The sequence below is a fragment of the Salvia splendens genome, chromosome 14 (assembly GCF_004379255.2).
Source record: "Salvia splendens isolate huo1 chromosome 14, SspV2, whole genome shotgun sequence".
NCBI classification, from domain to species: Eukaryota; Viridiplantae; Streptophyta; class Magnoliopsida; order Lamiales; family Lamiaceae; genus Salvia; species Salvia splendens.
This window is the reverse complement of record NC_056045.1, coordinates 12675839-12702206: the sequence shown is the minus strand read 5'-3', so window position 1 is coordinate 12702206 and position 26368 is coordinate 12675839. Positions and strand designations below refer to the sequence as shown.

At 36.1% G+C, this 26368-nt stretch overlaps 1 protein-coding gene and 1 long non-coding RNA gene across 2 annotated transcripts; both read right to left on the bottom strand.

Moving 5' to 3' along the window:
- Positions 1-1727: 1727 nt before the first annotated feature.
- On the bottom strand, positions 1728-4680 carry LOC121764206. The gene is made up of 5 exons (XM_042160261.1): positions 3685-4680; positions 3542-3604; positions 3075-3265; positions 2612-2973; positions 1728-2233 (listed from the first exon to the last, which is right to left on the bottom strand). The coding sequence occupies exons 1-5, from the start codon at positions 4678-4680 to the stop codon at positions 1728-1730; spliced, it is 2118 nt and encodes a 705-aa protein (XP_042016195.1).
- A 20102-nt stretch (positions 4681-24782) lies between these two features.
- Positions 24783-26343, bottom strand: LOC121765205. The gene is made up of 3 exons (XR_006042794.1): positions 26254-26343; positions 25502-25599; positions 24783-25071 (listed from the first exon to the last, which is right to left on the bottom strand). It is a non-coding gene; the product is annotated as an uncharacterized LOC121765205 (long non-coding RNA).
- Between the last annotated feature and the right edge of the window lie 25 nt (positions 26344-26368).

Sequence of the window (26368 nt, the reverse complement as noted above, 5' to 3'; positions counted from 1 at the left end):
TGTTTATATTTAGGTTTACTTGCCCGACAAGTAAATAATTTCAATCCAAAAGACCAACAAACTTTCACTATACGATCTTTGTTAGGTACTAAACGAAATAAAAATAGGATCATTTTTGTCAGTGCAACATCATAGAAATGTCATATTGTATAAGCTTATTTTATAACACAACTCTTTATATTTGGGTTTACTTGGCAAACAAGTAAACCATTTCAATCCAAATGACCTACAAACTTTCATTATACAATCTTTGTTAGGTACTAAATGACATAAAAAATAGGATCTTTTGGTCATTAAAACATCATAGAAATGTCATAACGTATAAGCTTATTTTGAAACATAACTCTTTATATTTTGGTTTACTTTCCCAACAAGTAAACTATTTCAATCCAAATGACCTACAAACTTTCATTGTACAATATGTGTTATGTTTTAAATGACATAAAAATAAGATCATTTTGGTCATTACAACATCATAAAAATGTAATATCGTATAAGTTTATTTTATAACATAACTCTTTATATTAGGGTTATTTGGCCATCAAGTAAACCATTTCAATCCAAATGACCAACAAACTTTCATTATACAATATGTGTTAGGTACTAAATGACATAAAAATAGGACCATTTTGGTCATAACAACATCATAAAAATGTAATATCATATAAGTTTATTTTATAACATAACTCTTTATATTTGAGTTTACTTGGCAATCAAGTAAACCATTTCAATCCAAATGACCTACAAACTTTCATTATACAATCTTTGTTAGTTACTAAATGACATAAAAAATAGGATCTTTTGGTCATTAAAACATCATAGAAATGTCATAACGTATAAGCTTTGTAATAGTAAACTTTCAAAATAAAATCTTATACGTTATGACATTTCTATGATGTTGTAATGATCAAAAGATCCTATTTTTTTATGTTATTTAGTATCTAACAAAGATTGTATAATGAAAGTTTGTAGGTCATTTGGATTGAAATGGTTTACTTGCTGGGCAAGTAAATCAAAATGTAAAGAGTTATGTTATAAAATAAACTTATACAATATTACATTTCTATGATGTTGTAATGACCAAATGATCCTATTTTTATGTCATTTAGTAGCTAACAAAGATAGTATAATGAAAGTTGTAGGTCATTTGGATTGAAATGGTTTACTTTTTTTTTTTAAACACCTTCACGGTGGAGGGTTGAGTAGGTCCCTTGTCCCCTATATATCATCAAAACGAAGAGTTTATACACCAACTATCCCAAAAGTGGACAGTCTGACAAAGGCAACGAACAACTATCAACTATTACAAAGGAAAGCTGATAAAACCATCAAAACTAAAACAAAAAACAATCGGTCCAGTTGTAAAAGCCAGTGCCTGAACCAGCAATGACCCTCCTGTCCATCAGCCCCTGGCCAGCGTTGTGCCTCCTACACCAGCAGTCCCACCTCTCTACCTACATAGCTTTGAGCCCCCTGCAACATCAGATAAATATAGTCTCAGCCAGCGTTTGGTCACCTGCACAACAATCCCCATCTCCTCTTACAACATCAGAAATGAAAATTTGGCATTCCCAGTTGCTCCAATCTGATTAAAGCCTTTACACGAGCTGGCGCCGAGCCCCTTGTAAAGTACTGACTCGCACCAGCCTGCAGGCTCATTTCTGCAAGAAAATCTGCTGCCTTATTCCCTTCTCTAAAAATGTGGGCGATCTTCCACTCACAACCCTCTAGTTCCCTTTCGCCAATTCAACACAGATATCAGTCGGTCCTAACTGATCAGAGGATAACCAACGGACCATTGCACTCGCATCAGCTTCTATCCAAATTCTATTGCCATATTGCTTCGCAAGAATCACGCCAGTCAGTAGAGCCAAAACTTCAGCCTCCAGCCCCGACCCAGCTTCAAAACCTGCAGAAAAGGCAGCAAGAATCTCCCCCTCACTATCTCTCAGAACCCCTCCAGCACCCGCCTTCTGAGTCAGCTGCCTAAAAGCTCCATCCACATTGATTTTTATCCAAAACAAGTCCGGCGGCCTCCATTGCACCCTGCCCACCTTCCTCCTGCGCACCTCCGAGACCATGCCAGACATCACGTCCAACAGCGGCCTACACTCTCTCCACTGGTCAGGCCCTAACAACTTGGCTAACACCAAGTGTCTCAACTTCATATTAACACTCTTGATTATATTCTCCACCTCAAACACCTTATCTCTATGGACATTTTCATTTCTTTCTGACCAAATAAAGCAGAGAATCAAACACGGGATGATCGCAGACAGATGCTGGCTCGAGCTAATGTCGAGGTGCCTTTGCCACCACCTAAATCTTAGTTCCAAGTTTTCTCCATCCTTCCCAAACGCCGGCACCCGAGGGAACCATCTTGAAAAATGTCGCCAAACTCTCCTAGCCGCCTCGCCATTAACAAACAGATGAAGCCTCGACTCAACTTAAGGCTTCGCACAGCACCTACACTTTGAAGCTAAGGTAGTCCCCCTCCATTGTATCTTCGTATCCACCAGGATTCTGTTAGCCAAGAGGCGCCAGAGGAACATGAAAATTTACGGTCCAATGCATTTCCCCTAGACCAGCTCATAAATCACTCGTTTTCCACCTCTGTTCCGCACAAGATTCCATGCAGACGCTACAGTAAATTCCCCATTTCTGGTTAACTTCCATCTTCCTTTGTCTCTGCCCCCTCTATCAAAAGGGATTTGTAGAATCTTCTCAACGATCTCCTCCGGCAGTCCCGTCCTTTCTGCCAGTAACCACAGCTCTCTCTCATTCCACTGCTCACCCAGCCATAATTCATTGATCTTTAACTTCAGGTTGTCCGAGCCTAGGTTGCACAGATCCGCAAGGGGTGTATTCATCACCCACGTATCATGCCAAAAGTTGATGTCCCCATTCCCAAGTACCCATCTAACCTGTTCCCGGCATAAGCTTCCCACCTTAAACAACCGTCTCCACATCGGGCTGAACCGATTTGATCGATAGGTCATCAAAGGGAATGAGATAGAACAGTATTTCTGGTACATATAACGAGCCCAAAGGCCCCCTGCTCGCGGAATCTCCACCATAACTTAATGCTAAACGCCTCTATCACATCCGCCAAGCCTCGAATCCCCACACCGCCCTCCTCTATCGGCAGACACACCTGCTGCCATTTAACCCAATGCGTTTTCCTTGAGGTGTTGCAAGATCCCCACAAAAACCGGGCCAATACCTGCTCAATCTGCCTTAAGGCTCCCTTGGTAGGATCCAAAACCTGAAAAATATGAATAGGTAAGGCCCCAAGGACACTTTTAATCAAAGTAAGCCGCCCACCAAAAGAAAGGTGTCTATGGCCCCAACTATGGATCCTTGCTGAAATCTTATCCCGAAGGAACATGAATAAACTCATCTTCTTATGCCCCCGAAAAATAGGCACTCCAAGGTATTGAAAGGGGAGATCCCCTTGCTTGAATCCACTAGCTTCTTCAACATCTCTCGCCCACGAATGATATTTTTTGTCAAGGTAGAAGCAACTCTTCTCCACATTTACCTTCTGACCCGAGACCTTCTTATAGGATTGTAGGCATTCCACCAGTTCTAACACTGTCGAACTCTGAGCATGCGAGAAGATAATAATATCATCCGCATATGCCAAATGAGACACCCCATGGTGTACCTTGTTGTCTGGTACACCATCTCCTTACGCCCGAGGATGAGGCGGTCAAGAAGCCTCGAAAGATAGTCTGCAGCCAGAATAAAAAGAGATGGAGAGATAGGATCTCCTTGTCTGAGGCTCCGCGACGACTTGAAGAAGCCGGCTACACTCCCATTAATTAGAATCGAGAACCAGCATGGGGAGATGCAGTTTTCAATCAGACCAACCCACTTATTTGAAAATCCCATCTTCTTTAAAACCTTAAGTAAAAATGGCCACTGAACTCGATCGTATGCTTTTTCCATATCCAATTTAAGAACCATATTTGGTGACGTCACTCCCTTCCAAAGTTCATGAAATAGCTCTTTCGCTAAGAGCACATTGTCACTTATCAGCCGGCCTCTAATAAAACCACTCTGATTTGGGGCCGTAAGCATAGGCAAGAGAGGAGCCATCCGAGAGGTGAGAAGCTTGGATATTATTTTATTTATAACGTTGCACAGGCTGATTGGCCTGAATTCAGCCCATCTTGTAGGATTTTTCTTCTTCGAAATGAGCACAATAAGGGTAGCTGCAATGCCTCTCGGAATCTGAGATCCTGCAAAGAAATCCCGCACCGCATCAACCACGTCAGCCTTGATAATCTCCCAGCAAGCTTGAAAGAATAACGCAGAGTAACCATCCGGGCCTGCAGCACCTTCAGCATTAAGGCTAAACACAATCTGCTTTATCTCTTCCTCTGAAGGTGTTCTCTCCAACAGGTCCATGTTCACATGGGCAGGTAGGGATTCAAGGATATCCAGATCCGGTTCCTCAATACACCCGACATCGTCAGATAGCAGGTTTTTGAAGAAATTTTCAGCCGAGTGTCTGATATCCATGTCTTCCGTGAGGATCTGATAATTTTCTTCAATCATATGGATCCTTGATTTGATTCTCTTCTGCTTCACCCATCCATGGAAAAACTTTGTATTCCTCTCTCCTTCTGCCATCCATTTAATTGCTGCTTTCTGACGCCAGTAGTCCTCTTCCATTTTAAGTCTCAAGATAAAGGTAGTCATCGCTCTGTTCATCTCTGATCGTAAGGCTGGTGACGGGTTATGTTCGAAACATTCCATAGCCTCCTTAGCCTCTGCTTACGCCTTCTTTAGCCCTTCAAAAATATTGCCGAAGACTACCCGATTCCAGATTCTCAAGCTAGTCTTTAGCCGACTCAGCTTAATCTGCACGTTGATCATTCCCCGTGTACCTGTACCTTCCTTCCAGCATCTCTCAACCTCAAATAGAAATAGATGGTGCCTTACCCACATATTTTGAAACCGAAAAGACGGTTTAGGCCGTGGCCCCGGGAGTTGGCACCTTATCAGCAAAGTACAATGATCAGACAATATTCTGGGCAGATTGTTACTCTGGTGGATTCGAACAAGTTCGCCCAGCCCTCACCGAGCAAGACTCTGTCCAATCTCTCAAAAATGTCCCCTCGTGCCCACGTGAACTTGGGACCATCAGCCCCTATATCCAGAAGCTGGCAGTCACATATAGCCTCGGCAAAACCAACATCTCTCTAGTCCTCTTTCGCACACCCCCCTTGCCTTTCGTCCTCGGAGACAAAAGTGTTAAAGTCGCCCACAACCAGCCAAGGCAATCCATCCAGCCTCGCAGCAAGATCCCAGAGTTTATCCCACATTTCCAGTCTTCCTTCCCTAAAACATTTTCCATATGCCACCGAGACGAAGAACGGGACAGGCAAGGTAGGCGTCACATATCGGGCGTGTAAAACCTGCTCAGAATCATCCCACTCATCCACCTCAAAGCCCACCGCTGCAAAAATCCAGATCTGACCATTTTTATTAGAGCTGATCATAACATAATCAGAGAAGGAATTGTTCCGACTAAGTATTGTGACAAAACAAAAGAAAAACTTTATACAGCCAATAATAACCCTTTAAGAATCAGATACAAACTATCCAAAGCCCATATATGTAATGATGGTTATTGTTTCAAAAACATTTTTACAATTGTTGAAGATATCACTTACAATATGATTCTAGGAACACCTTTCCTAACTCAAATCTATCCTTTTAGTGTCGATGATAGTGGCATTACTACCAATATCCAAGGAAGAAAATTAAAATTTAATTTCATCTCCCCAATTTAGAAACAAGAAATCCTTAACCTTCAGAAAAGTTCTATCTTTAGACAAATCAATAAGATAACCCAAAAACAAAAACAAATAAATTATCTTAAAGAAGAAATTCCTTTCCAAAAAATTGATGAGCAACTCAAAATTCCTAGATTTGTTTCAAAAATTAAAGAAATAGAAAATAGTTTTATCAAAAGAGTTTGTAATGAAGTCCCTAATGCTTTCTGGGAAAGAAAGCATCATGTGATTATTTTACCTTATGAAGAAGATTTCCACGAAAGTAAAATTCCTACGAAGTCAAGACCCATTCAATTGAATCAAGAACTTCTTGAAGTTTGTAAAAAAGAAGTTAAAGACTTACTAGATAAGAAACTTATTAGACCCTCAAATTCTCCTTGGAGCTGTTCTGCTTTCTATGTCATGAAACAGGCAGAAGTACTAAGAGGAACCCCAAGACTTGTTATTAATTATAAACCCCTTAATAATGTTTTACAATGGATTAGGCATCCAATTCCTAATAAAAGAGATCTGATAAACAGGCTTTACAATGCAAAAATATTCTCCAAATTCAATCTTAAATCTGGATTTTGGCAGATTCAAATTGCTGAGAAGGATAGATATAAGACAGCCTTCACAGTTCCCTTTGGACATTATGAGTGGAATGTAATGCCTTTCGGTCTCAAAAATGCTCCTTCGGAATTTCAAAAAATCATGAATGATATCTTAAATCCTCAAGTCAATTTAGCATCGTCTACATAGATGATGTTCTGATCTTTTCCCAAGATCTTGACCAACATATAAAACATTTAGGAATTTTCCTAAAAACCATTGAGAGAAATGGGTTAGTTATTTCTACTCCAAAAATGAAACTTTTCCAAACTAAGCAGGGTAGGTAAAATCATGCACTCTAACCAACACATTCTCTAAAACACCCTCAGGACTTATGCATGACCTATCAGCCAGTTGGATCAACACCCTAGTACTCGACAATATAACTCCCTTCAATCGGTTATAGATTGACAATGGCATAACATTTATAGATGCCCCCAGGTCACACATTGCATGCTCGACTTTTACATCTCCTACAGTTATGGGTAGAGTGAACATACCTGGGTCGGCTCTCTTGGGTGGTAGTTTTTCCTGCACAATCGCTGACGCTATCCCTTCCACCATGATCTTCCCATCCTCCTGGGCTTTCCCGCCTATGAACTCCTTAATGAATTTCCCAAGAGGGGGTAGCTTCACGGCTTGGAGGAATGGTATGGTGACATCCAATTTCTCAAAAATTGACAAGTAATCCACCGGGTTCTCTTTCTTTCTTTTTGTAACAAAGCGGAAAGGGAATGGTTTCTCCCCCTTTCTCTCCTCTACCGGTCCCTCAGCAACCCCCTTGGAATCTTCCTTGGGCAAATTCTAGAACTGAGCCCCCGTTCTGGATTCTACCTCTTGATGGGGTTCCTTCCTGACCAGTACATTCTCGGGTTCACCTCCTCTACATGGTGTCTTCCCTAAGAAAAATGGGTCCTGCATCCGAGGTATGGATCTATTAAGCTCTTCCACTGAGATGGTGTCGCCCTCTATCTTCGTTCCGCTCGTCTCTCCACTTGGTTGTTTCGGTCGAGGTCCATCATAAGTAGTTCCTGACCTCAATGTAACCTTACTCACATTCGCCTTTTCGGGTATTTGGACCATAGACGGGAGTGTCCCTGCATTTCCTTTCAAATCACCCACCGAACTGGCCAGCTGGGCCAACTGCCTATTCATCATATCCATGTTCGCTTTATGTTCCTTCTGGGCATTTTGCATCCCCTGCACTACTTCGTTGTGGGATTGCAACTCGCCCTTGATACCCTGCTGCGATGCGAGCAATTCTCTCATCATGTCCTCCATGGATCGTCTGGTCCTGTTGGAGTATTGTGACTGATTTGGGCCCTGGTGTTGGTTATACTGGGAACTTTGGTTGGGCAGGAAATTTTGGAAGTTTTGCTGGCTCTGGTTAGGTGGGTATTGGTTATACTGGCCAGGAGGGTTATACTGGTCTTGGTGATATTGGTTCTGGTTCTGGTTTTGGAAATGATTTTGGTTCTGATGGTGTTGGGGTGCTTGATTCGACTGATTTTGGTAATTTTGGAAGTTTCTCTGGTGGGGTGGTATGTAAACAGGGTTTGGGCTTTAGTGTTGTGGGTTTTGGTTTTGGGATTGTTGGTTCCTTCCTGACCAGTTGAACTGGTGGTCCGGGTTTGCTGGCGGTTGGGGTTTTGGTTCGAGTGGGGGTTATATTGGTTCTGACCTTGACCTTGGTTTTGATTTTGGTTCCCATCTCCCCATCGAAAATTTGGGTGATCCCTCCATGGTGCGTCCTGTTGTCTCCCCTGGATCCAATTCCCATTTGAGTTAAAATACCCGGCAGCATTAGCTTGCTCCATACTGACTGAGTCGTTTGGCTGATCATAGCTCGGTTCTTGGTTTCCCTGTTCTGCACCCTTGTAGTTCCCAACTGGGGAAGTCGGCGGTGTATTCTTCTAGATTGCGCTGAGGAGTGACTTCTTCAACTCATCCATCTTCAAATCCATCCTCTGTTCAAGCTTCTGCTCCTGGTCAGTAGACGAGGCACTTGCAACCCTTTCTCGGTTGTATCCATCCCTTGAATGGTCATACTCCTTCTTCGCACTCTGTAGTTTCCTTAGGACCCTCTTCGCTTCGCTGACCCGTAGCTACGTGAAGCTTCCTCTCGACGACGAATTGGCCAGGTCCTTGGTTGTTATGTTCATCCCCTCATAGAAGGTATGATATATCTCAATGTCCGCCATGCGATGATTGGGACATGCATCTAAAAGGCCCATATACCTCGCCCAATAATCGCTCAAAGGTTCATCGTACCCTTGCTTCACACTAGTTATTTCTCTTTTCAGCGCGCTTGTCTTGGATGACGGGAAAAACTCGCCTAGGAAGACTGACTTGAAATCAGCCCAACTCTCAATGGAGTCGGGAGGCAGGCGCATGAACCAGGTCTTAGCTTCCCCTTTCAGTACGAACGGCAAGGCCTTCAGTCTATAATCATCCTCAGTCGCTCCTGCTGGCCTTCTTTGTGCCCTACAAATTTTACAAAACTCATGAAGGAACTCATACGGCCCTTCGTAACTCTTCCCGCAGTATGTAGGCAGAATTGCGATCACATGAGGCTTCACATCACAGGCAGTTTGCCCTGGGGTCACAACTATGGCTTGAGGTGGTTCTCCCTCGGTATGTGCGTTCAGCATCCCGATCTCAGGATCTTCTTCTCCTTGAGCGGCCATCCTTCTCGGGTTTCCCTCTATCCTTGGTATCTCTTCCGGTATTGGTCCTTCTATGGTGTATTGCTCCTCGTGACTACTCGAACCTAAGTCAGACAAAGTTGTTGACAGGCCAGAACGAGTGGTCACGAGTATAGTCCCTCGCTGGAGTATTTGCGGTCCCCGATGGTCAGGAGCCGAGCTGCTGCTCATAAACTGAAACGAAAGAAAAAGAGAAAAATTATGCACATTATATACGCCAAAGTATCACTCACAATAACAGTTAATAACGCCATTTATCCCCGGCAACGGCGCCATTTGAAAGAGCAGGTTTGCGTCAGGTGTCATTTCAAGCAGGGGTGTATCCTACTGATCTGTATGGAAGTCCCAGCTAATCCTGAATCCTGGTATCAATAATTCCTCAACCCTATTCTACTAGGTAGTATAGTGAAGGTAGGGGTCGAATCCCACAGGGATGGTGACTATTTGGAGTGATTGTGGTGATATTCTGGAAGGTTTGGTTAGCTACCACGCTTGGGTTGAGTTTCTACCTAGACGGGAAATTAAAGTGGTACTCTACTGACTAGGAGGAGGGAGAGTTGTTAAACAGACGGCTGTGTATGTGTGAGTGGGGAACATGATGTTTCAGAAATAAATGTAGAAGGGTACAAGTTCACTATAAAAGACTAAACGGAATATCAGAGGGAAAGAGGTAGTTAGGTGGCTAGACCTGCAGATCTGAAAAGTAACAGCTGAAAAGTTAGGACAAAAGTAAAAAGTTGTTAAAAAGTAAGAGTGGTCCCAAACTTGGATGGAGATGTTGTCTTCTTCAACATAAATCAAATCAGATCGGCAAAACCAGATTCATCACCATAAAAACATAGATTAACAACTTCAAGAACACAGATCTACGATTGAAACTTCAAATCAAAAGATCGAACACTGAAACTGCAACTAAGCTTACTGGTCAACATGTAGGGTGGCAGAAATCACGTAAACTGGGTTTTCACACTTAACTAATTCAGATCTAAAATCTAATAGCTTTCTAGACTTGCAAACTCAGAGATATTAACTACAGAAGTTAAAACATGCGAATCCACACTGGAAATTACGGTAACAGCTAGATCTAAGCTATCTAGGCAGAAAGAAGTGAAAGCAAACATGAACCGATGCTGGAAAAAAAACTTCATATTCAATAAAACGTTTGGATCACAACTAAGACTTCAAAGTAAGCAAAATAATGGAAATGCAAAAGATCCAACATAGAGAAAACAAACAAGATTAACTAGAAAGCAAATAAAGATTGTTTTTGCCACTCCGGGCGATGGAACTGCTAACTACGATCGTGCTGACTAGAAAGAGAGAATGGAACTCCGGTAAACTGATGATCTTCAGGTGACCATGGCTGTGGCGAGGAACGAGAATTACGAAGGATAATGCTGAAGGAGGGATCTACCGAAGAGAGATTGCTAACTAAGCGTAGGAGTTATCCCACTAATTGATTCCTTTTTTCTCTCTCCAAGTAGCTTCCTTTTATAGGGAGGCCTCCCTTGATTTTTAGGGTAGACTTCGAATATGAAATGACTCTTTTGCCCCCTTGCTTGCGGCTGATCTTCCCAGCTATCCTTCTTCTCCATCTCGAGCCTTTTTGGCATGCATACTAATCAGGATAACATCATCCTGACGCCTTTTTCACCTGAAGTATCCGAAGCTTTGCCTACTGGCTAGAACACTCAACCTGCACACTTGAGCAACTATTTTTGCAGATATAATCCAATTATGCACATCATACTGACCAGTAACTAAGGCCTAGAATACGACTTATCAATATACTTGCCTAGCTGCAAGATGATCTCGGTGGATTTATCATTGGATTTCAATGTTTTGGAAACCATTTTGATATACTTGCCCAGCTGCAAGATGATCTCGGTGGATTTTCCATACGTTATTTACCTGTCATCATACCTCTTCATTCATATTTCTTATTCAAATAACGGAATAATTAATCTGGGATTGATTCAAATTGGTATTAGAGCCATTTCGATGGCGGTACTCTATATTAACCGGTTTTCTATGTTTACTTGTCATGTTACTCAAAGCAGAATAGATGAGGACTATTTTAGATCTGAATCTAGTAAAAGAAGCGTTGGAATTCAGGATTGGTAAACTTGTAAATCGGTTGGTAAGCCTTGAATTTAGGTGTTCCACGTATAGTGTTCCCTGCGACCAGCTTCTTTCTACTAAAACAGATCCTTTTTAAACCCTTATCCCTTTGTTTGTCCATGGCCAGTAAATTGGTAAATCTGTTAAGACCCAAAACTGAAAAGAAATATGATAAAAATATTGTTTCAAGTAATGAGATTCATGCACCCTTTAATTACTCAGATTGGAGTATCCCTAAAGAAAAGGTTGAAAGTTTTTATAAAATAGGTCTTATAGATTTTAGGACTGCCTTTTCTATAAGGACTCATGAAGAAACTAGAAGTATCTTGCGCAAGTCAGAAAGCTTTCCTCTCCTCAATAAAGATTCTATAAAAAAAATATAGAAAAAAGGCCATAGGTATGCCCATTTTGGTCTAGCCCAAATTGTTGTCAAACCTTTAGTCCATATAGGAGTCGACACACCCATTTACCTAGCTTTGAGAGGCAAAAGACTTAAGAAATATCAAACTTCTATCTTAGCCATGGTCCAAACTAATATTTGTAATGGCCCAATATACTTCAACTACTCCTCGAACTTTTCTGTTGAGTATAAAAGGGGGTTTTCCGAATCTCACTTTCTATCAACTGCCTTCAGAACCCTTGTGCTATCCTCATCTAATTCTCTCCAAATTCAAGTCACCAGCAAACTGAAGGGGTTGGCAGCGGAAGCGTGCAGTAATTTTACCGATGACATGAATTTGATCTATATAGCAGATAATTCAGACAAATTCTATTCGCGCAATTATCACATGTATCATGCTCATAACTTGAATTAAAACATGCTTTAGCATATAAAATCCCTAAAACATGCTTACTACGGAATTAGCCAATTTACCTCGTTGATTCAATCAAGAATCGATGATGGCTTGCTCCGTCTCCACGTGAAGATCTTCAATACAAGTCCTCGGATCTTCTGACTGGTGTCCCGGACTATACGCTGATATTTGTGTGGGCAAATCTCACTAACGTACTAGGACTCGAATAATGGAAGACAGAAACTGCTCACGGAGGAGGCACAAATTTCGAACTCTCTCTCTAGAGGGGGACGAATTTTTTTTTATTTTGTAGAAAAAGTGTTTTCTGTCTCCTTTATTTTCCTATTTATATTAAGTCACAAATTGGGCTCAGTCAGGGATCTAAGGAAGAATTGGATCAGGCCTCACCCAATTAGCTTTTTACTAATTAAATTGAACCCACAATTTAATATAAGCTTATATTGGAATATTACAAATCCGAAATTACAAGTATTCCGGGTTTCAAGTATTCTGGGTTTCCTTTATTTGCGTTCAATTCATTTCCCACGCTTAAGATAGTAACATCCATTAATTAATTAATGTCTACTATGGACTTAATTAATCAACATATTTAATCTCCAAGAGTCGACTTAGCAAGAAACTCTTATTTATTATTCATAGAGTAATCAAACTCCAACTAGCTAGGTTCCGAATAATAAAACCTTGTTTCGAGCTCCTCTTGTGGATGTTATCAAACGAGACTCTCCTCGCGCACGATTCAACGTAATAGCAATCCTAGCACCGCTAGATAATGATCACCACTACCCAATATACTTGGATCGTTGGGTTACGAAAAACCCGCACCTTTGGTAAGTCAAAGTAGTAGATACTCAATATCGTATGCTCAATTCTAACGTACATTGATTAAGAAATTATTATCAAGACCTCTTCTTTCAGTAGATAGCATAAAGACTCGTCTTGCTGTTAGATCCATTCAGTGCTCTACCACACCAACGTCATCTTATTTCAATAAGGCTTAGAAATAATCGGACTGACATTGCAACCTTTCACGATAGGTAGTCTAGGTCTATCTGGGTTGTGAAATTCTTCTTTTTCTTTGTTCAGAACTGACCGTGTTACCTTAAAGTGGACGACGCCCACAACCGGTCTAATAGAACAAAGACTTAGACTTTGTTACGTTCTTATACATTTAAATATGCAATAAACAACCATTAAATGTAAAACATAACAACATTATGACAAAAATAATCTGTTTTATTCATTGGAAAATAACAAGTAGAGTTTTACAGTATCTAATCACTCGAAAGGTGATTTCTAGTATACAAAACCCTAACAATCTCCCCCTTATACTCAAAATAGCTTTCGAGTATACAAAAAAATAGTGCACACGTCTAAATTTCTCCCACTTATACTGAAAGCGAGTTGAGGTCTTGAATGAGTAGAACTCCCATCCCTTCAACGTGGCATTCGAACGGTTTCACCGCCAAAGCCTTTGTAAAAGGATCTATCAGGTTGTTCTCTGACGCAATCTTTACCACTTTTATGTCTCCTCTCTGCACTATATCTCTAATGATATGATACTAAAAGACAAAAGTTTTATCACAATTTTCCAAGAGTATACTAAAAGTCAAGAGTTATCATCAAAGGTGTCCACCACTTCCCAAGATGATCAGCACGTAGCATTTATTGTAATCTTTTGCAATATAATATTATGTAATAGTTAACTTTGTAGCTCTATAAATAGCTGGTAAATTAAGGAGAAAGGGCACACCGGTCTTAGAGTTTCCAGACCATTGCTCTCTTCCTCCTCCCTCTGTAACCCTTGAAGTTTTTAAGCCACAAGTTAGTTTTCAAAACTCATACTTTGTTTTATTTACTCTCTTTCATATTGCCTAGTTTATCATGCTTAATCAGTACACAATCCAAGTGGAGACCATTTTGATATACTTGCCTAGCTGCAAGATGATCTCGGTGGATTTTTCATTGGATTTCAATGTTGTGGAAACCATTTTGATATACTTGCCCAGCTGCAGGATGATCTCGGTGGATTTTCCATACGTTATTTACCTGTCATCATACCTCTTCATTCATATTTCTTATTCAAATAACGGAATAATTAATCTGGGATTCAAATTGGTATCAGAGCCATTTCGATGGCGGTACTGTATATTCACCGGTTTTCTATGTTTACTTGTCATGTTACTTAAAGCAGAATAGAAGAGGACTATTTTAGATCTGAATCTAGTAAAAGAAGCGTTGGAATTCAGGATTGGTAAACTTGTAAATCGGTTGGTAAGCCTTGAATTTCGGTGTTCCACGTATAGTGTTCCCCTGCGATCAGCTTCTTTCTACTAAAACAGATCCTTTTTAAACCATTATCCCTCTGTTTGTCCATGGCCAGTAAATTGGTAAATCTGTTAAGACCCAAAACTGAAAAGAAATATGATAAAAATATTGTTTCAAGTAATGAGATTCATGCACCCATTAATTACTCAGATTGGAGTATCCCTAAAGAAAAGGTTGAAAATTTTTATAAAATAGGTCTTATAGATTTTAGGACTGCCTTTTCTATAAGAACTCATGAAGAAACTAGAAGTATCTTGCGCAAGTCAGAAAGCTTTCCTCTCCTCAATAAAGATTCTATAAAAAATATATAGAAAAAGGCCATAGGTATGCCCATTTTGGTCTAGCCCAAATTGTTGTCAAACCTTTAGTCCATATAGGAGTCGACACACCCATTTACCTAGCTTTGAGAGACAAAAGACTTAAGAAATATCAAACTTCTATCTTATTAGCCATAGTCCAAACTAATATTTGTAATGGCCCAATATACTTCAACTGCTCCCCGAACTTTTCTGTTGATCTGACAAACCCTATGATTTTAGAATCCCTTGTGCTTGACATTCAGATACAGGGAAATGAGTTTCATAATTGCAAAAATTTTGTTGTCATGTTCAGAGTCTACCTTAGGCTTATGTCTTCAAATTTGAACCCTAAATTTAGTAAGAACCGTTTTGTGAAAGGAGAAACTATTCTCTTACAAGTAGATGAATTTCATGAATGTAATGGTCCTATATACTTTAATTGTTCTCCTAATTTCTCTGTAGACCTTACAGATCCCATGTCTTCAAATACAAGGAGATGAATTTCATGAATGTAAAAATTTTGCAATCATGTTTAGGGTCAATCTTAGACTTATGTCTTCAAACTTAAATCCTAAATTCAGTAGGAATCCTTTCTCAAAAGGAAATACCATCCTCTTACAGGTTGATGCAGAACAACCTACCACTTATACTCCTAAGAGACTTAAATGGAATGACATTACAATTCCTAGTGAGTTTATCATAAAAGAACCACAAGCCCCTAGAAACTTAGAGAAAACTGAACCATCAGAAATCATTGAAGAACCTGATGGAACTGTAATAGTCAAATTTGATAGAACAAATTCTTTCTCAAACTCCAGAAATAGCAGGAGTTTTATCTATGAAAGTAGTAGAGCCTCCTATTCTAATATGCCAAGCACTTCGGAAAGAAATTGGACTTTCAAAACCCCCATACCTCAACCAAATTTAACTGTCGAAGAAAATATCGGTGACCCTTACTCACCTACTAGAAGTACTATGGTCATAACTTTTAATGAAGAATTTAAACCTGATATGGCTTATTTAAACGAAGAATTAAATAATCCTTTCTATAAAGAAAAAGAAAAATGGTTCAATAAGTTATACATTAAAGTTAAAAATAAAATAAAAGATGAATGGATGAAAGAAATGATAAGAATTAAAACAAATATCCTTTTCTATGATTTCATTGCAATATACCTATCCTCAGAAGGATGGTATAATTGTTTTAAAAAACCGGCTATTAATGTCGGCTCAAACCTTATGAGAAAATGGTGTTCTTCTGAAAATAATGATATTTTTACAGCAATTCATCCCCCTCTTCAATCCTTAAAAGTACAAACTTCCAAAGGAGAAATTATTGTTGACCCTTTCAAACGAACTAAAGTGAATGACCCTAAAGAAAATAGAGAATTCCGAAAAATCATTCAACAAAATAATTATGCAAACCAGATTCTTCATACTATTGCAAATCAATTAGATACTATTTCTTCAAATAACTTCCTGCTAACAGACAAAGTATCCTTAATGATACTTACAAACCTTTTTTCAAAAGTAATGAAATTTTAAAAAATAAGAATATTTCTTTTAATTCAAAAACAGAGAACATTCTTAAAAAACTCTCTGAAAGCCTTGGTGAATCAAGTAAGTCAACTACAAATGTTATTCATAAAAGCCATGAGTCGAGTACTGAGCAATCGAGTTACTCTTCATCTGAAAAGGAAGATAATTTTGTTGAAAAATTAGAAGATATTTTCAAAGATTCTAATAACTCCCCTCTCAAAATAAATAAAATTTTCAAAGGGAAAAAATTTAACAGCAGTAAACCTTATTATAATAGACCTTCGCTGGCAGACCTACTCTACGAAAAAAGAGGTCAATTTCATAAATCCAGTTATGACGGAACTTCAATTACTGAGTGGAATATTGATGGAAAACCTGAATATGAAATTCTTAATACTTTACAAGAAATGGGAATGACAAAGATGGCGTATAGATATGCAGGTATTTCTGAAAAAGAAGCTTGTGTCCTCCTTGTTAATGGCTTTACAGGTCAACTTAAAAATTGGTGGGATAACGCTTTAAGTTTGGAAAGCAAAGAAGAAATACTTAATCATGTTGTTAATATTGAAGATCAAGATGGAGATATACAAGAAGCAAGCGATGCTTGTGACTTTCTTGTTGTCACCATTTCAATGTATTTTGTAGGAAATCCTAGGGAAGAGTATAATAGCTCTTCTATGGTTTTAAACAACCTTAGGTGTCCTTCCTTATCTGATTACAGATGGTACAAAGATGTCTTTTTAACTCATGTCCTCAAGAGAAGTGATTGTAACCAAGCCTTTTGGAAAGAAAGATTCATAGCAGGATTACCTAAACTTTTTAGCGAAAGAATAATACAAAAACTCAAAAATGATATTAACTCTGAAAACATCCCTTTCGAAAATATAACGTTTGGCCAATTATTTGCTTTTGTCAAAAAAAGAAGGGCTAGCTCTTTGTATGGAAATAAAAATACAGAACAAATTTAGAAAAGACAAGCAAAAGGAGAAAAATGAATTAGGATGTTTCTGTGAAATGTTCGGGATCAAAAAAATTGAAGCTCCTTCTTCTAAGATCAAAAGGAAAATTAAAAAAATTAAAAAAGAATCGCAAAGGCAAAATAATTACAAACCACCTCAAGGTAATTTTAGAAGAACAAAGCCTATAAGAAAATTTAAACCAACTAATAATAAAGATAGAAATGAAATAAAATGTAGGTACTGCAAAAAATCGAGTCACACTAAAGACCAATGTTGGAAGAAAAAGAAGAAAAACATCAGGTTATTAAGTAAACAAATTAATAACATGTTAAGAGAAAAAAATAATTCCTCAAACTCAGAAAATGAGTCAGAAATTGAAGAAATTCAAAACATTTCTGAAAGTAGTAATTATCATAATAGTGTTGAAAATGAAAAGGTTATTTGCAAAATTTGCATCAATGTCATTTCCAAAGAAAATAAAGAAGCTATTCTTGATCTCGTCCATCAAATTCCTAACACTGAAACAAGGGATAATATCTTAATAAGTTAAAAGACTTAATTCTTGAGGAACCTTCTACTTCCAAAAAGATTAATATTGCAAACATAGATGCACACTACATATATTGTACATCATACTTGAACTATACACAAAATATACACTCAATGTATACTATACACACAATATACATGCCCTGCACACACTTCACACAAAGTATACATACACTACAAAAAGTATTCCTAAACATATTATACATTACACGTAAAATTCACACACTATACACAAAATACACATAGTGTCCGCACACAACAAAACACACTACATATACATACAATACATTGACACAATACAAAGTATATACAACACTCAAATACGCATACTTTATACATATACATATTAAACAATCACTACACACACTATACACAAAATAAATACAAAGAATACAAACATTATACAAACACCACTTAGTATACATATGCTGCACATATTTATATACACTATACAACAAATTTTAATAGAAAATTCTATATTTATACATACATACCACATATTATAAACATTAAACATAGTATAAATAAAATACACTACACATTAAATGGACGATAAAATACATAAACACAATATAATAAAATACACTGCACGCTAAATGGATTGCACATACCACACGCATTATACACAAAATACACACTAGTACGGAATTCACAAAATAAACACACACAAAAGAAAATAACACACTTTACACACAATATATGGACAAAACACAATTTATAAATACGTCGCATATACTACAAACATTAACCACGGTACAAAAAAAACACAAAGACAATATAAATAAAACACATACACACTATATCTACATAAAATGAACATACTATGCACTAAATAAAAAATAACACACCCTTCATACACATTACATAGTATGTATACATTACATACTATATATATATTATGTATCATAACACAAAGTTCAAATTGCACACAAAGTATATATACCATGCACAATATACATACAACGCACATGTTGCTTACTACACAAAATAACACACATTCTATACAGACAATACACTCGCAAGATATTATAGACATACAACACACACTATACACAAAATCCATACGCTGCACACACACGTATAAACAAAATACATGCGTTGCAAACATAGATGCACACTACATCATACTTGAACTATACACAAAATATACACTCGTACATAATAAACAAACTGAACACACTACAAAAAAAACACAAAATATAATCAATGTATACTATACACACAATATACATGCCCTGCACACACTTCACACAAAGTATACATACACTACAAAAAGTATTCCTAAACAAATTATACATTACACGTAAAATTCACACACTATACACAAAATACACTGCACGTAAAATTCACACACTATACACAAAATACACATAGTGTCTGCACACAACAAAACACACTACATATACATACAATACATTGACACAAAGTACAAAGTATATACAACACTCAAATACGCACACTTTATACACATACATATTAAACAATCACTACACACACTATACACAAAATAAATACAGAGAATACAAACATTATAGAAACACCACTTAGTATACATATGCTGCACATATTTATATACACTATACAACAAATGTACATATAAAATTCTATATTTATACATACATACCACATATTATAAATATTAAACATAGTATAAATAAAATACACTACACATTAAATGGACGATAAAATACATAAACACAATATAAATAAAATACACTACACGCTAAATGGATTGCTCATACCACACGGATTATACACAAAATACACACTAGTACGCAATTCACAAAATAAACACACACAAAAGAAAATAACACACTTTACCCACAATATATAGACAAAATACACTTTATACACTATAAATACACAATTTATAAATACGTCGCATATACTACAAACATTAACCACGGTACAAAAAAAACACAAAGACAATATAAATAAAACACATACACACTATATCTACATAAATGAACATACTATGCACTAAATAAAAAATAACACACCCTTCATACACATTACATACTATATACATACTATGTATCATAACACAAAGTTCAAATTGCACACAAAGTATATATACCACACACAATATACATACAACGCACATGTTGCTTACTACACAAAATAACACACATTCTATACAGACAATACACACGCAAGATATTATAGACATACTACACACACTATACACAAAATCCATGCGCTGCACACGCACGTATAAACAAAATACATGCATTGCAAACATAGATGCACACTACATCATACTTGAACTATACACAAAATATACACTCGTACATAATAAACAAACTGAACACACTACAAAAAAAACTCAAAATATACTCAATGTATACTATACACACAATATACATGCCCTGCACACACTTCACACAAAGTATACATACACTACAAAAAGTATTCCTAAACAAATTATACATTACACGTAAAATTCACACACTATACACAAAATACACTGCACGTAAAATTCACACACTATACACAAAATACACATAGTGTCCGCACACAACAAAACACACTACATATACATACAATACATTGACACAAAGTACAAAGTATATACAACACTCAAATACGCACACTTTATACACATACATATTAAACAATCACTACACACACTATACACAAAATAAAATACAGAGAATACAAACATTATAGAAACACCACTTAGTATACATATGCTGCACATATTTATATACACTATACAACAAATGTACATATAAAATTCTATATTTATACATACATACCACATATTATAAACATTAAACATAGTATAAATAAAATACACTACACATTAAATGGACGATAAAATACATAAACACAATATAAATAAAATACACTACACGCTAAATGGATTGCTCATACCACACGGATTATACACAAAATACACACTAGTACGCAATTCACAAAATAAACACACACAAAAGAAAATAACACACTTTACCCACAATATATAGACAAAATACACTTTATACACTATAAATACACAATTTATAAATACGTCGCATATACTACAAACATTAACCACGGTACAAAAAAAACACAAAGACAATATAAATAAAACACATACACACTATATCTACATAAATGAACATACTATGCACTAAATAAAAAATAACACACCCTTCATACACATTACATACTATATACATACTATGTATCATAACACAAAGTTCAAATTGCACACAAAGTATATATACCACACACAATATACATACAACGCACATGTTGCTTACTACACAAAATAACACACATTCTATACAGACAATACACACGCAAGATATTATAGACATACTACACACACTATACACAAAATCCATGCGCTGCACACGCACGTATAAACAAAATACATGCATTGCAAACATAGATGCACACTACATCATACTTGAACTATACACAAAATATACACTCGTACATAATAAACAAACTGAACACACTACAAAAAAAACTCAAAATATACTCAATGTATACTATACACACAATATACATGCCCTGCACACACTTCACACAAAGTATACATACACTACAAAAAGTATTCCTAAACAAATTATACATTACACGTAAAATTCACACACTATACACAAAATACACTGCACGTAAAATTCACACACTATACACAAAATACACATAGTGTCCGCACACAACAAAACACACTACATATACATACAATACATTGACACAAAGTACAAAGTATATACAACACTCAAATACGCACACTTTATACACATACATATTAAACAATCACTACACACACTATACACAAAATAAAATACAGAGAATACAAACATTATAGAAACACCACTTAGTATACATATGCTGCACATATTTATATACACTATACAACAAATGTACATATAAAATTCTATATTTATACATACATACCACGTATTATAAACATTAAACATAGTATAAATAAAATACACTACCCATTAAATGGACGATAAAATACATAAACACAATATAAATAAAATACACTACACGCTAAATGGATTGCTCATACCACACGCATTATACACAAAATACACACTAGTACGCAATTCACAAAATAAACACACACAAAAGAAAACAAGACACTTTACACACAATATATAGACAAAATACACTTTATACACTATAAATACACAATTTATAAATACGTCGCATATACTACAAACATTAACCACGGTACAAAAAAAACACAAAGACAATATAAATAAAACACATACACACTATATCTACATAAATGAACATACTATGCACTAAATAAAAAATAACACACCCTTCATACACATTACATACTATATACATACTATGTATCATAACACAAAGTTCAAATTGCACACAAAGTATATATACCACACACAATATACATACAACGCACATGTTGCTTACTACACAAAATAACACACATTCTATACAGACAATACACACGCAAGATATTATAGACATACTACACACACTATACACAAAATCCATGCGCTGCACACGCACGTATAAACAAAATACATGCATTGCAAACATAGATGCACACTACATCATACTTGAACTATACACAAAATATACACTCGTACATAATAAACAAACTGAACACACTACAAAAAAAACTCAAAATATACTCAATGTATACTATACACACAATATACATGCCCTGCACACACTTCACACAAAGTATACATACACTACAAAAAGTATTCCTAAACAAATTATACATTACACGTAAAATTCACACACTATACACAAAATACACTGCACGTAAAATTCACACACTATACACAAAATACACATAGTGTCCGCACACAACAAAACACACTACATATACATACAATACATTGACACAAAGTACAAAGTATATACAACACTCAAATACGCACACTTTATACACATACATATTAAACAATCACTACACACACTATACACAAAATAAAATACAGAGAATACAAACATTATAGAAACACCACTTAGTATACATATGCTGCACATATTTATATACACTATACAACAAATGTACATATAAAATTCTATATTTATACATACATACCACATATTATAAACATTAAACATAGTATAAATAAAATACACTACACATTAAATGGACGATAAAATACATAAACACAATATAAATAAAATACACTACACGCTAAATGGATTGCTCATACCACACGGATTATACACAAAATACACACTAGTACGCAATTCACAAAATAAACACACACAAAAGAAAATAACACACTTTACCCACAATATATAGACAAAATACACTTTATACACTATAAATACACAATTTATAAATACGTCGCATATACTACAAACATTAACCACGGTACAAAAAAAACACAAAGACAATATAAATAAAACACATACACATTATATCTACATAAATGAACATACTATGCACTAAATAAAAAATAACACACCCTTCATACACATTACATACTATATACATACTATGTATCATAACACAAAGTTCAAATTGCACACAAAGTATATATACCACACACAATATACATACAACGCACATGTTGCTTACTACACAAAATAACACACATTCTATACAGACAATACACACGCAAGATATTATAGACATACTACACACACTATACACAAAATCCATGCGCTGCACACGCACGTATAAACAAAATACATGCATTGCAAACATAGATGCACACTACATCATACTTGAACTATACACAAAATATACACTCGTACATAATAAACAAACTGAACACACTACAAAAAAAACTCAAAATATACTCAATGTATACTATACACACAATATACATGCCCTGCACACACTTCACACAAAGTATACATACACTACAAAAAGTATTCCTAAACATATTATACATTACACGTAAAATTCACACACTATACACAAAATACACTGCACGTAAAATTCACACACTATACACAAAATACACATAGTGCCCGCACACAACAAAACACACTACATATGCATACAATACATTGACACAAAGTACAAAGTATATACAACACTCAAATACGCACACTTTATACACATACATATTAAACAATCACTACACACACTATACACAAAATAAATACAGAGAATACAAACATTATAGAAACACCACTTAGTATACATATGCTGCACATATTTATATACACTATACAACAAATGTACATATAAAATTCTATATTTATACATACATACCACATATTATAAACATTAAACATAGTATAAATAAAATACACTACACATTAAATGGACGATAAAATACATAAACACAATATAAATAAAATACACTACACGCTAAATGGATTGCACATACCACACGCATTACACACAAAATACACACTAGTACGCAATTCACAAAATAAACACACACAAATGAAAATAACACACTTTACACACAATATATAGACAAAATACACTTTATACACTATAAATACACAATTTATAAATACGTCGCATATACTACAAACATTAACCACGGTACAAAAAAAACACAAAGACAATAAAATAAAACACATACACACTATATCTACATAAAATGAACATACTATGCACTAAATAAAAAATAACACACCATGCATACACATTACATACTATATACATACTATGTATCATAACACAAAGTTCAAATTGCACACAAAGTATATATACCACGCACAATATACATACAACGCACATGTTGCTTACTACACAAAATAACACACATTCTATACAGACCATACACACGCAAGATATTATAGACATACTACACACACTATACACAAAATCCATGCGCTGCACACGCACGTATAAACAAAATACATGCGTTGCAAACATAGATGCACACTACATATATTGTACATCATACTTGAACTTTACACAAAATATACACTCGTACATAATAAACAAACTGAACACACTACAAAAAAAACACAAAATATACTCAATGTATACTATACACACAATATACATGCACTGCACACACTTCACATAAAGTATACATACACTACAAAAAGTATTCCTAAACATATTATACATTACACGTAAAATTCACACACTATACACAAAATACACATAGTGTCCGCACACAATAAAACACACTGCACTACATACACTATACACAAAATACATAAAATATACACACTGCTTGCACTACACAAATACACACACTTACACATACATACAAAAAAACATTACACACTGCCTGCACTACACAAAATACATACAGAAAATACAAACCCTATAAACACACTTCATGATGAATGACAGATAATTTGAAGCATATAAGACGGCACTTGTCAAGAGCTTTGTATTAAGCTCAAGTTGCCCTTCTGGTAACTTGCCTTGGAGGGAGTTATTGGAGGGAGCATTTAACTGTCTTGAATCTTTACCAATCTTTTTTCCGCAATGCAGGAACCTATACAAAACAAATGACCATGATAGCACCAAGTAAGGCAAAATGAATAAAATGACAACTGTTCATATGTATAGCACGCAAAATCTTTCTCAAAGTGCAGATATTGCAATGCTCAATGTACAGTAAATACTACAAACAATGTTATAGACCAATTGCGGCTATGCATTACTAATTAGCAAAAACTGCAGCAGAAAAAATCACACTTACTTTATAGAATTAAGGGTCTGTTTATACAACCACACCAAGCACAAGCACAAGTTGGAAAATAATTCAGTTTATTTTCAGAGTACAAAACTTGTTTTTTCAATGTAATTGTAACAATAGATCTAAAGGGTCTGGGAAATCTTTTTCTATTATAAATGCAATGAACATGTATCTCTCTACAGTTATGACAAAAACTGCATGATGCTTTGATTTTAGAAACCAATACCTCGAGTCCAACAGAATGTGTGCCATATCCTGAGTTGCTGTGTTGCTGGCCACCTCATCCAGGTATGATACACTTTCAGCTTCACAGTGTTGCAAAAGCTGCAGTAGAAAAATTCATACTTTAAAGAATTAAGGGTCTGTTCATACAACAACACCAAGCACAACTACAAGCACATAAAAATTTTAAGGTGTGCTAACTTTACCAGCAGCTCTAAGATTTAAAGACATATCAACTTATCTTAATTGGAAAGTGCACTCATAATAGATAAAACTTTAGATTTTAGGTGGGAGATAGCAGCCATGTATAAGGAAATATTTTCAGAGACGATAACTTTTAAGTTCTTGACGGTCTGAACCAGAATCAGAACACCTCCATTGCCCCACTACACCTTAATTAATAAATATGTCACAGGGACGAAAGCAAATAATAAAGAAACAAAAGGGGAAAAGGAAAACGAGAAAGTAACCGGGAATTGAGAAAGAATTCAGAAGTGTGAGATTTTAGTTAACTAGTGGGATAAAGTTAAATGTGCTATTAATAGAACTTGTAATTGCTAACTCATAACAAGGAAGAAAATCCTGAGTAAAAGCATGGGAAAGGATCAAGATAACGTGTAAACAGAGACTTAAAATTTATAAGACAGCTACATCCAATCACCTCTACGGGAGTTTCTCTTCTCATAGTTGTAAAACCAGTCCCAATGTTAATGTAATCCATAAAGCTCACAGCGAGAGAGAGTAGCATAGTTAAACCTGATAATTTACTTGCTGAGGTTGATTTAGACGACCTTGGTAAATCCGATGAGGCAGATTGTATTGATAGCAAAGCACCACTGAGTGACTGCATTGTGGGTTTTGAGTAGATTAG